Here is a 12,710-nt window from a genome sequence, read left to right on the forward strand (position 1 = left end):
AGGAGGTCTGCACATTTGACCTGTGGGCACTGGGTGTGTTGCCTTGTTGGGACAGAAAGTGGTACCACTCTAAAGTGCATTGTGAACATTCAAAAACTCTTCCACAACAATCACCAGTCTCACTGTTGACTGAAAAAGGACTGTGGGCCTTGGTAGAATCCCAGGAGGACTATCGATACGTTCAGCTACTTAAGCATGTAGAAATGTGCACTGAATACCTGGAGTACTCTAATGCAAACAGAACGTGTCTTCCACAACCTTAGAATCTACTAAGCCACACCATCTGTAGGCTGGTCAAAGGACATTTGAGAGGGATTTTGTAGAGTCAGTACCAGACTGGGACCCTACCTTCAGTCTTGGTGGAAATCTGGCTTGATCGAATAGAACTAGAACCACGTTTCAGAGACACTGTGGAATCTGCCATAACTTAACAACAGAATTGATTCCAAAGGTCATAAGCTGAGCCTAGATCATGAAGGGGAGGTGCTTTTGGACTAAGGGGCTGAGATGACGAGAACAGCTTGCTTGGAACCGCCTTCACGCGGTTGGAGGGAATGAGTGCAGAAGCTGGTGAAGACGACCAAGAAAACCCTTGAAAGGGCCTTTGGGGGAGTGTGAGGTGGGGACAGGCTGTAGGAGAAGTTATCCAGGGGGTAGGAGGAGCAGGCTTTATGGAACAGAGGAGAGTGCTGAAGGAACGTAGTAGTAGGCTGTCTGCTAGGTTCTCCTAATACAGAGGTGGGCGAACTATGGCCCGCAGGCCACATTTGGCCCACGGGACCATCCTGGCTGAGCAGGCTAGCCCCCATCCCCTCCCCAAGAGCCTCAGCGCGCCGCGCCGTCAGCGCTCTGACCTGCCACTCCTTCCAGGCAGTGCGGCTGCATGGCTGGATCCAGCTGGGCAGCGGAGCTGCAAGCTCCTGCCGCTCTGAGAGGCATGGTAAGGGGTGGGGAGCAGGGGGGTTGGATGAGGGGCAGGGAGTCCCGGGGGCAGTTGGGGACAGGGGGCGGTTGGATGTGGCAGAGGTTCCGGGGGTGTGGTGGTCAGAGGACAGGCAGTAGGGGGTGGTTGGATAGGAGATGGGGTCCCGGGGGGAGGAGTTTGGATAGGGGTTGGGGCAGTCAGGGGACAGGGAGCGGGGGGGTGGGAGGGGTTGGATGAGTTGGGGTTCTGGGAGGGGCAGTCAGGGGGCAGTTGGATGGGCAGAGGTTCTGTGTGGGGGGGACAGGGAACAGGGGGGTTGGATAGGCATGGGAGTCCGGGGGGGGGGGGGGGGGGTTTGTGGATAGGGGATGGGGCAGTCAGGGGACAGGGAGCAGAGGAGGTTGGATAGGGGGTGGGGTCCTGGGGGGGCAGTCAGGGGACAAGGAGCAGGGGGGTTAGATGGGTCGGTACTTCTGAGGGGGGCAGTCAGGGGCAGGAAGTGGGAGGGGGTGGATAGGGGGCGGGGGCAAGGCTGTTTGGGAGGGGCAGCCTTCCTTACCCGGCCTTCCGTACAGTTTTGCAACACCGATGTGGCCCTCGGGCCAAAAAGTTTGCCCACCCCTGTCCTAATGTACCTATCATGATATCTAGGAATCCTCATTCTAGTGTTTAGATAGCTGGGCCTCTAGGTCATGGCAACAGGAGTATTTCCATGCCCTTTTCAGATGGGGATGGAACAGTTAGTGTATGACAGGGAAGTGAAGAGCACTTCCCAGCACATCCGCTTCCTAGTGTGAAATCCCTCACTAATAGGACTTTAGTAGGGTTGTGGTGCTATGGCTTTAAAAGAAAAGGGGGGGGAGGAGGAAAAGCTTTGGGTTTCTGCAGACGTGTTCCTCCAAGATTCTCCTGTGTCATCAAGGCCTTATGTACCTAGATTAATGGGCCACGCTAACTGCTCAGAGAATAGCAGCTTTCCCTCAAGTACAGTGTCCTGTCAGATGCTTTACAGGAAGGTTCAAGAAACTGTAACAGAGGCAGTTGTGGGACAACCCACCCCCAGGAAAGCTTCCTCCTAACCCCCAGGAGATACAGGTTGGGGGTTTATATTACTTCCAATAAGACAGACCTAAGACTTGAACCTGTGTTTCTTAGCTCCTCAGCCAGTGCTTAACCCATCAGGCTGCAGAGCTGCCAAACCAGGCTTTTCTAGTGATGAGTGAGGGGCTGGGAGCTAGGCTGTCGGGCACACCTGATCCCTGGGGTCACAGTAAGTAGGAGGGGTAGCATGTTGCGGCGGGGCTGGGCAAGTGTGTGCTCCTCTAGCCTATGGAATTGCACTGTTCAGTCTTTCACTTCATGCCCAGAGTAGAAATACATGTAACGAGAGAGGAGCTGCAAACACTGATACAACAGCCCTAGGGAGGAGAGGACTTTGGGGAGCAGAATGATAAACCCAATACTAAAGGTTCTCTGGCCATCTGATTTGAGTGGTATACGCAGGCTCTGCTTGTTCTATCCATCCATCCCTCTCTCTTCCCCGCCACCCCTCCATGCAGTGGGTTCCTGGTTAGCCAATCCATTAATTTAGCAGCTCTCGTCAGTTGTGGACTGTGTAAAATTGCTCCTTCGCTCTTGTGTAGCTCTGAAAGACAGCAAGCCTAGGCAGCTGGGGTCACTTGCCAGTTGATTTGTGGAAGAGGGGGTGCTGGGGCCAAGCTTCTGGGCTGGAGCAGCGCAGGGACACGTGCGCCCACCAACTGCTGTCTTTGCGCCCCTGGTTTTCTGTGCAGCACTGACCGGGTCCCCGTGACCCTCAACCTTGATGGGATAGTGCAGGTATTGGACTGCCACCTTCACGACACAGCCACCGGGATGATGACCAGAATTGCAGTCCTAAAATGGCTCTATCACTTGTACATCAAGACTCCACGGAAGGTAAGTCTGGCTTGTGAAACAATTGGTGCAATAGCCTGCTGCCTTTGTGGAGCTGGGTTGGAGCTCCTTGGTCTCAGCCTGGTTATCATTGACCACTTGTGTCTGTTGCAAAGCCAGTGTGTGGTCCTGGCTCAGTGCCTCAGCGATGTTCTATGACCAGCAGGGGGCACTGCATGTAGGGGGGAGGTACATTGGCAGAGCTGTATGGTGGAGCCCTTGGCTGCAATTGCAAGGAACTGCTGCAGAGCTAGAGTAATGGGGGTGCTGCAGTTTAGCAGTGGCAGACATGGGGATGAGCTGCAGGGCTGGAGCTAGTGGGGTGTTGTAACTCTGGCAGAGTGCTGCATACTTGGCTCTAGCTACAGTCTTTGTTCTCAGCGCCCATTAACCTGAGGCTTACAATCAGTTGGGGGCCTTTCTGCGCTCTTTCTAAAGGTGCCACTAGCCTAGCTGGGCTGCAGTGCATTGAAGGCGGATCTAACTGCAGAAAATGGTCCGTACAAACATGAGCAATACCCTGGCTTCCATCAAAATGAGCCCTTCTGACATTAGGGCCCTTAATAGCGTGGGTAGGCAAACCACTGCTCCTGGTTGAGGGATAAAAACCAAGCTGAACCTCTGCCCTGCTTCTGAATCAAACACCAAGCTTTGGGTTCATTCAGAAGTTACCTGTTCTGCTGACAGTTGTCACACCCTCCTAGCCCTTCAGACTCGTGTCCTTTGCCACCGCCTTCCCTCTCAGGAGAAGGCTGCCGTAGACCTCCCATAGGTACCCCTGTAGATCCGTTGTGGGGCCTGGACTGCTAGCGAGAGGCCTCTGAAAACTCTGCTCTGCACAGCGTCTCTGGGGTAGACCCGGGCTGGTTTCTCCCTTAAAGCTGTGTGTGGTTTCTGGGGCTCTTCCATCAGAGCTGAAACTTCCGACTGCCTTTGCAGGTCATTATTCCCATTGGACACTGTCTAGGACTCTGCAGGCAGGCCAGCCTAACGGGCATAGTACTTGGCACAGGGGTTCTTCCTGTTAGACGAGCTGTCAGGGGGAAGAGCGAAATGTCAGTAGATTTGGAGAAGCACCTGGGAAGGACCTTTTAGATCAGTCGCTCCTGACTTGCTGTAGCTGAGCTTTTATCAGTGGACTCATTGCAAGGGGAGAGAGTGCTTGGGAAGTGGTGCTATAGATGAATTAGGGCTTCTGTGGTGGTAGGTGTCCAAGTCACCAGATACAGTCCCTATCCTGAACAGCTTGGCCGGCAGTTAAAGCACATCTGGGGTATGATCCATGCATGGGTATTAGTGTACATCAGGTCTTGGCAAGGTTTTCAAGAATCCTCTGGAGGAGGAGAAGGGAATGAACTTGGCCTTTATAGATTGCGAGGTTCTTCCAAGAGAAGGTAGAGGGGAAGCAACTCCCTCTTCCTTCCCCTGGGGTGCTGTCTACCATTCCCAAAACAGATCAGTTCTTGTAGGACATGTCATAAGTTTTCTAGGGGGAGCAGCTGCCATCATTCACACTGCCTCTTGCACATCAGGTCTCATTAACCATGTGTGTAATCAGACAGGAGGTGGAATTTGAATTGATGCCATGGTGGCTGCAGCTCCACATAAAGAGGAGCCCAAAAATTCACCCCAAAACTACCCATGGTTTAAATAAGAAATTCTTCACTTGTAAGTCTCTTCTGGCTTTTCCTCTCTTGGGAAGGGTAGGAAAGTGACAGTGTCCCACACTAGAAATTTGCCTGCTCATTAGATAGGTATGGAATCAGCTCAGCAAACAAGTAACTGTGTGTCCTCCCGGGATTGTACTTGTTGGCCTAATAAGTTTGCTACTGATACTTTCAGCAGAGCTACTGTTTTGTTCCCTACTTCGAAGAGCTTGCCAGCTAGCTGGGAGGGGGATTTTCCAAGTACAATTGAAAAATGCGTGCAAAGCTGCACTAGCCTTTTGCCCTGATGAGGATGGCTCCTGGTGTGTGGGAGGGGATATTTCAGACTCTGTGTGACTCTGAGGCCATGTGTCTTTCTGGTTTCAGATGTTCCGGCATACAGACAGCCTCTTTCCCATTTTGCTGCGGACCTTGTCGGATGAGTCAGACGAGGTGAGTATTACACCTCATATAGAAACCCCCTTGGCTGTGCTTGCCAGCTCTCATGCTCTCATCTTAGCCTTTGGGCTAACCTGGATCAGCGCAGCTAGGTTGGAACACACCAGTTCGCTGTATTAGCTCTTCTCTGGCTCTGCAGGATTGTCTAGCCCTTGTGGCTGCAGAGAGTTCCCTGCACGTGACCCAATCCAGTGCTGTCTCACTGGGTCTACTGACAAACCCATCTCTAGCTGTAATTTCAGACTCCCACAGTCAAGCCTGGGATGAACCCCGTGACTCTAGTGTGTGAACTTCCCTACTCCCCTCAGTGGGCTGCTGAGCCAAAGCCTGGTGATGTTAAGGCCAGCTTGATCTGTTACTGACTGGCCATTGTGGGTGGGGGCTTGAGCACCCCTGCTGTCTCCTTTACTGACCTGTGTTTGGGGGAGAGGACCCAAGTCACCCAGCACAAGGCCAACCTTGGTGGAGGGGCTCCACCTGATTTGCAGTTGGTTACTTTCTTGACTCTACTGGGCAGTGTGGAAACCAAATAAAGTGTTACAGAAGGATAATTCTTGTGCAGTAGCTAGCCCACCACAATATCCTAGTGGAGACCAGGCCCTGCAGCTTTTACCACAAGGTAGCTAGGTGAAATCAACCCTATACTCTCTTGCCCATGGTTGGCCTGGCCTGGCTGCCTTGCAGTCCCTTCTCTCCACCAGGGTGGCTCGTGTGTTGTGCTGTGGTTAAACACACCTTTCATGGCAGTGCAGGTATAGGCTACATGCAGTACCTGGCTCTCAGCTGGTGCAGCCAGTATTTCACCAATCTGTGTCAGACTCAGTGTTACATTAAGCTGCTTTCAATATCCTTTCGCTCAGAAATCAGACACTACCTCGTTATTTGTGCCTGAGGGGGATCATGGGAGTGGGGCGATTAGGCCTGGCTGGTGTGCTGCAGCCAGTGTTGGGGTTGTGTTGGCCTGGTGTGCTGAGATTTTGACTAGCAACAAGAGTTAGGAGAGCTAAGGAGGGCCTTGCCCTGCCTTGGCAGGTGTCTCCACTTACGTGTTGTTGCTTAATGGATAAGGCTCTAGGCTTAGAGCCATGCAATGCAGAGAACTACACCAAAATACCAGGGTAACGTGCTACTGCCAAGGGAATACAACAGCTGGCAGTACTGCCTGCAGTGGTAAGAACTGGGGCTTAGGTGTTGGACTCCTGGGTTCTATTTCTGACTCTGAAGCTGATGCCCTGGGACATTGGGAAAGATGCTTTGCTTCACTTCGCTCTTGCCTGTAAAATTGAAATATTTACCTCAAGGCAGGGGGGGCTTGGATTTTAACCTGGGTGAGTGATGCGCTTTTGACATCTTCAGATGAATATTTTGTTCTTGTCTGCCAGCGATTCTTCTTGAGCTGTTCCTGCTGCAGAATTGATGACTCTGCACCTTGTAACAGGAGTGTGTGAGGTCTCTTCTGCCTGGCATTTGCTGGGTCTCTCTGATTGCTGGGGAAAGACAGGATTAGCCTCTCACTGATCAGCAAGAGTGTCTCTGCCATGAGCAAAGTAGGTGTCAGTATTCTAAAAGGAACATGCATGCTCGAGTCTTTGCTCCCTGCGTTGGGCCCAGCAATTGGGTGCTGCCCATCAAAACCTTCCATCCTTAGAGGTTTTTAAGGCCTGGCTTGACAAAGCCCTGGCTGGGATGATTTAGTTGGTGTTGGTCCTGCTTTGAGCAGGGGATTGGACTAGGTGACCTCCTGAGGTCTCTTCCAACCCTGATATTCTATGATACTTCCTGGTGCTTGGCATGGCATTCTGGAGGCACTTTGCTTTGCTTCCTGTCTAACAAGATGCTCCCATTCCTGAGAGCACGTAGGCTTTTCCTTGTCTCGTCTCCATTTCCTCTTCCTTCTCTTTTCTCCGCATCACCCTTCCCTGGTCCATTCTCACAGCCCCTAACATTCACCTCTTCCCCCTTACTACTTCATCAGGTGACTCATAAAGCCCTTCCTGCATTAGACATTAGCAGATCTGGCAGTTACCATCAGAGGCCGATAGCGTTCCTAACTTCTGATGCTAATGTTAGCTGTGTTAGAAGCCAGGAATGCAGCCGGTGTTAAATGCCTAATGCACATAGCCCTACTAGTGGTCTTTGGTAGACTCATAGGCTAGACTTTCTCAGCGGATTGAAAATAATGAAATATCGGCTTTGGACTGCATGACTAGGAAGGCAAAGTCGCCAAGCCTGGAATAAATCCTTGGTTAAGGGGATTGTTGAGAGATGGGGAAAATAAGTAATATCAAGGGAATGATTTGTACTTGCAAATCCAAGTGACTGCATGGCCACATTCCATACCCTGCTGCTTACGATGCAAGCGTTTTCAAAGCATCCCATCTGCATTTGCAATGCTCTAGAAAGCCCATATCTTGCAGATAGACTCTGGTTTGGCAGGAAATTGCAATGAGTCATGTTACAATTATGTTTCTTTTTAGTATTTAAAAATAAGCAATGCAGAAAGGACCCCGGTGATGCATTTCCTTCATGTGACGTAACTGGGATCAGCTCAAAAGTAATTTGAAGATTTATTTAATCCTGCCGATTTATGTAAATGTTTTTAACTTAGGAAATCCGTAGAAGATTCAGTCCATTAAATAACACTGCTCAGCTGGCTCCTAACCTGCTTTGTTCGCTTCCTGCTAAAGTGGAAATGGGAATGCCCGAAATAGCTTTTTTGGAGGGGTGGGAAGAGGGAGGAGATTGTGAACGTGACTGCAGTGAGGACTGGAGGTAAGGGATTAGGATTCAATTTCTGACACTGCCACAGGTAGCACTATAGCGGCTCGGGGTAGCTTTTTCTTTAGGTCAGGGGGTCTCAAACTTCATTGCACCGCAACCCCCTTCTGACAACAAAAATTACTACACGACCCCAAGCCCCACTGCCCCAGGCTGTAGGGCCAAAGCTTAAGGACTTCAGCCCCAGGCAAGGGCGCCTGTAACCTTCGCCCCACCACCCAGGACTGAAGCCCTCAGGCTTTGGCCCTGGCCCTGTGCCCCAGCAAGTCTAAGCCACCCCAGGTGACCCCATTAAAATGGGGTCGCAACCCACTTTGGGGTCCCGACCCACAGTTGGAGAACCGCTGCTTCAGGTTTACTCCCTGCTCTAGACAATTTCACAGCAGCCATTTGTAAGCTATGACTTGTCTGTAGCGTATGGGTGATCTGGAGCAGACGCACAGAGCCTTACCAGGATATTCTTGGGGGTTTCTAAGTACGCCCGCATCGTAACATTCACTTTCACCTCTCCAGTGTGTTCTAAGGCCATGGGGGCAGGAATCTGGCACCTTTTGTTTATAAGGCTCCACACACCGTGCAGTGCAACATCAAATGCACAGTCCAGCCTTGTACTGGCTAGAAGCGTGATAATTCTTCCTGTGCCTCACAAGTCCCTGGGGAAGGTGGCCTGTTGTCCTGCAGTGTGACACACTGGAGTGCAGTGTTTCCTCCCCTGGGGGTACTTGCCCCCTCGAAGAGGGAGCAGCAGTGCTAGCCGCTGATCCTCCAGGTGATTAGAGGTTGACCTACTAGCATAACCTCAAGCTGATTTGGAGTGATCGTCCTATGCTGGGCTGGAGCTGAAGGGACGTCTGGCTTCCGAGGATCAGCAAGATCATGCTAGTGTGTCTCGATGCCAGCCTTAAACACTACCTATAGTAGAGCAAGGTGTCTATACAGTATTTAATGCCTTACTGCAGCAGCCCAGTCCTCCTGAATCGCTCCCTGCACTGTTCCCAAATGAGCTGTCCCAGAGGAAGGGAAGAAATGCACTTGATGAGACAGTGAGGTAGGAGTTGATCATGTTATATGTTGTTCACCCCCCACGAGTTTGACTTATGAACCGGATTTGCCAGACCAGGTGTTCCCCTCAGGGCAGAGCCCAGTACCTGAGAACGCACTTCAGTTTTCTGTGAATCATCTTTGTGTCTCAACTCTTCTTTCCCTCTCCCAACCCTGACCCAGCTCTCAGAATCCTGCTGAAAGCAGTCATAGAACAGAGCCAGCCAGGTGATATTCAGAGACAGAGCAGCCCAGAGTTAGTGGCACTGTAACACAGAAGAATAACCTGGAATGAATTTGGAGCAGGTGATTTCCTTTCTGGAACTCCAGAGCAGCAGATACAGTAGCAAGCTGGGGAAACCACTGATCTAAAAGCTTGCAGTTTTATCATTGTACCACCCCCCCCTTCCCTGCCCCCATTCCAGTCCCTTCCCTGAAATTGGGAACCACCGCCAACTCCCAGACATGGTCGGGGCCTGCAACATTTCCTGGCTCCCTGAAAGCCGGAGGCCTTTCAGGCTACAAGAGACTTGATGTCTCTCCCTGTGCCACCCACGCCTTGATACCCAGGCCCATCCTCGGCAGACTCCTCAAAGGTGGTTCCCTTGAAAGAGAAACCTGCAATGAGATCACTAGCTGCACCTCTGACATGGCACCCATTTTCCCAGCCCAGAACTCCACATCACCATGTTGTCGCTCACAGTCTCTGCCCTCCTGGTACCATGAAGTACATCTCTGGCACCGAGACACCAGTCACTGACCCTGTGGTGCCGCTCTCTAGCCAGCCACAGCTATCAGCATGCACCCGCTTCAGCTCCACTTTGGTCTCCTAGGGAGGAGTCCTCCTAGGGGTCTGAGAGTGAGCCTTCCACACCTCTGAGGCATCGCCGGCACTGGTCTTATGGGCTGGAGCCTGTGGCAGGCCCGACTTCCGGTCCCTAGCCCAGTGGCCACATCAGTGGGTGTATTGGACTTCTTGTGGGTGCCCTCGCATGCTGGGCTCATATTCTATCCAGGCGCCTTGGTAGTTTCCAAGGCCCAAGCCTTGCCTCTGGCACCACCGGCACCGGGAACTGACTCGGAACCAGATCCCGGCACCGAGATTCCAGCAGCATCTGTGCAGTCAGCACCAGCGGTCGAGGAAGAATCAGCCGCACTGCCTGTGGCTGCCTCCTTGTCCTCTTCCCCCAGCCAGGCGGTGGCTGGACCAGCTAACATTTTGCTGCCTGATGATTTCTGTGTCCACCAGGAGCTCCTGGAGAGGGTGGCCTCCAACCTGGGTCTGGAGATCGAGGAGCTCAAGGAGCCATCTGGCAGCCTGTCTGATATTTTGGCTGCGGTGGCCCCATCAAACGTGGCCCTACCAGCGTATGACTGGGTGCTGAAACTTGTCAGAGCACTGTGGCAAACACCATCAAAGAGGGCAGAGAAAAAGTACCGTGTCCCAGCCCAAGGGTTCAAGTACATGTATTCCCACCCTCCCCCAGGTCACCGGTGGTCTTGGTTCATAGAATATCAGGGTTGGAAGGGACTTCAGGAGGTCTAGTCCAACCTCCTGCTCAAAGCAGGACCAATCCCCAACTAAATCAGTTGCCAATGAATGGGACAGATAGGCAATCTAGCACAACCTCTAAAAACAAGGATGCTAAAAAACTTTTTGGAAGAAAAGTTTTCTACAGCCAGTCCACAGTTACGTATCAGCAGGCACTGCTGGGATGGTACAGTTACAACACTGGGACTCAATGGCCAAGTTCAGACTCTCTAACCCAGGAGGCAAGGCACAAATTCTCAGCAATCTTGGAAGAGAGCAGAGCGGTGGCCAGGGCCTCTCTCCAAGCGGCGCTGGACGCAGCTGACTCTGCAGCACAGCCGGTGGTGTCTGCCATTGCTATGAGATGCAGTTCGTGGCTACAGTCCTGTAGGCTATTGAACGAGGTCCAACTCTTGATCCAGGAGCTCCCCTTCAAGGGCAACACCCTTTTTAGCAGCAGAGAGAGATACTAGGCTGAAGGGCTCGAGGGCCACCTTGCTCTTCCTCAGGTTGTACGCACCTCAGGCCTCTAGGAGGCAGTTCCGGCCTCTCTGCTATCGCCTGGATGCTCAGTCCTGTCTCGGCAGAGCACCTCCGGGAGAAGAGATGGGTTATAAACACCATCACTCTGCCACATCTTCCTCGGCCCCTCAGCCGGGCCCCCTTCGCCACCAAGGTGGTCTGCAGCAGTCAAGTTGATGGTGCGCCTGAGGGCAACGCACTGGACTTGCACCTGGATCCAGCCCTACTTTTATTTTTGAACCAGTTATCCCCGTTCCTTGCTGCATGGGCCCAAATTACTTCAGACCACTGGGTGCTCCACACCACAGCATCTGGGGACACCCTATAGTTTTCCTCCCCCTTCTACCCCCTTCCCTGTCCCTCTTCAGGGACCCTTCTCACGAGTGACTTCTCATCAAGAAGGTGGAGACCCTCCTATGGATAGGGGCCGTAAAAAAAAAAAAAAAAGTTCCTCAAGATATGAGGGGGAAGGGATTTTGTTCTTGATACTTCCTAACCCTAAAGGCCAAAGGAGGCTTCAGACCCATCCTAGACTTGCATCACCTCAACAAATATCTCAAGAAGTTGAAGTTCTGCATGGTCTTCCTGGCCTCCTCCATCCCCTCTCTGAATCCAGGAGACTGGTACGCCGCCCTCGATTTAAAGGACGCCTATTTTCACATATCTATTTTCCATGGACACAGGAGATTCCTCTGTTTCATAGTGGGCCAACATCATTACCAGTTTACAGCACTGCCCTTTGGCCTCTCTTCCTCCCCAAGGGTCTTCATGAAATGTATGATGGTAATAGCTGCTTACCTGAGACCTACAGATTTACCCATACCTCAACGACTGGCGCATCAGAAGCAGGTCACAGGCACAGGTTTAGCACAGCCTCAGTCTGTGGGCCACTTGTTAGGATCTGGGCCTATCCATAAATGAGCAAAAATTAACCCTTATTCTGGTTCAGTGGATAGAATTTATAGGGGCAGTGTTTGATTCTACCCAGGCCAGGGCCTTTTTGCCAGAGTCACGGTTCAAGGCCATGTCGGACCTTATCACCCATGTGAGAACCCACCTGCTCACAACTGCCTGGATCTGCCTCAGGTTGCTGGGCCACATGGCAGCACATACTTATGTGGTCCGACATGCTCACCACATCTTAGACACCTGCAGACGTGGCGGGCTTCGGTTTATGCTTCTGGCAGACGCTATCTGGATCTCGTGGTCACAGTTCCACTGCACATTGTCATCCCTGGTGTGGTGGAGACCCCCACGTGTGGTGTTGGAGGGGATCCCCTTTGTAGCCCTTTGCTCGACAGTTACACTGGTCTCCGATGCTTTGGACTGAGAGTGGGGAGCTCACCTCAACAACCTCAGCACACAAGGTCTCTGGTTGTGGGAAGAACGTTCCCTACACATAAATATCAGAGAACTCAGGGTGATACGCCTGGCCTGCAAGACATTCTTTCCCTACATGAGGGGCGGGGTGGTCCAAATTCTAATGGACAATACTGCAGCGATGTTCTACATCAACAAGCAGGGCGGGGCTTGCTCATCAGCCCTGTGTCAAGAGGCTCTCAGGTTGTGGGACTTCTGCATACAGCATACAATTCATCTTGTGGCTTCACACCTCCCGGGGCCAGGCATGTCTTAGCAGATTTTCTCAGCAGGTCCTTCTCATCTTACCACAGGTGGTTATTCCACCCAGAGGTGGGGGGTCCTCCCAGATGGATCTGTTTGTGTCCAGGCAGAACAGGAAGTGTCATCGATTCTCCTTGATCTGCAGGCTTGACAGATGTTTCCTGTCTGCCACTGCCTTGTTCGGGGCACTGATGTACGCTTTCCTACCACTACCTCTAGTGCACAGGACCCTCTTGAAGATCAAGTGGGA

General features: G+C 52.1%; 1 protein-coding gene across 8 annotated transcripts in view; it reads left to right on the top strand.

The window, feature by feature from the left end:
• Positions 1-12,710, top strand: part of VAC14 (VAC14 component of PIKFYVE complex) — a 202,791-nt gene that overhangs the window by 46,250 nt on the left and 143,831 nt on the right. For all 8 annotated transcript variants that reach the window (XM_073307160.1, XM_073307162.1, XM_073307161.1 and 5 more), the window contains 2 exons: positions 2,719-2,863; positions 4,894-4,959. In XM_073307160.1, the coding sequence (XP_073163261.1) occupies positions 2,719-2,863; positions 4,894-4,959 (211 nt within the window). The remainder of the gene's footprint in view (positions 1-2,718; positions 2,864-4,893; positions 4,960-12,710) is intronic.

This window comes from Lepidochelys kempii, chromosome 12 (assembly GCF_965140265.1).
Source record: "Lepidochelys kempii isolate rLepKem1 chromosome 12, rLepKem1.hap2, whole genome shotgun sequence".
Taxonomy (NCBI): Eukaryota; Metazoa; Chordata; order Testudines; family Cheloniidae; genus Lepidochelys; species Lepidochelys kempii.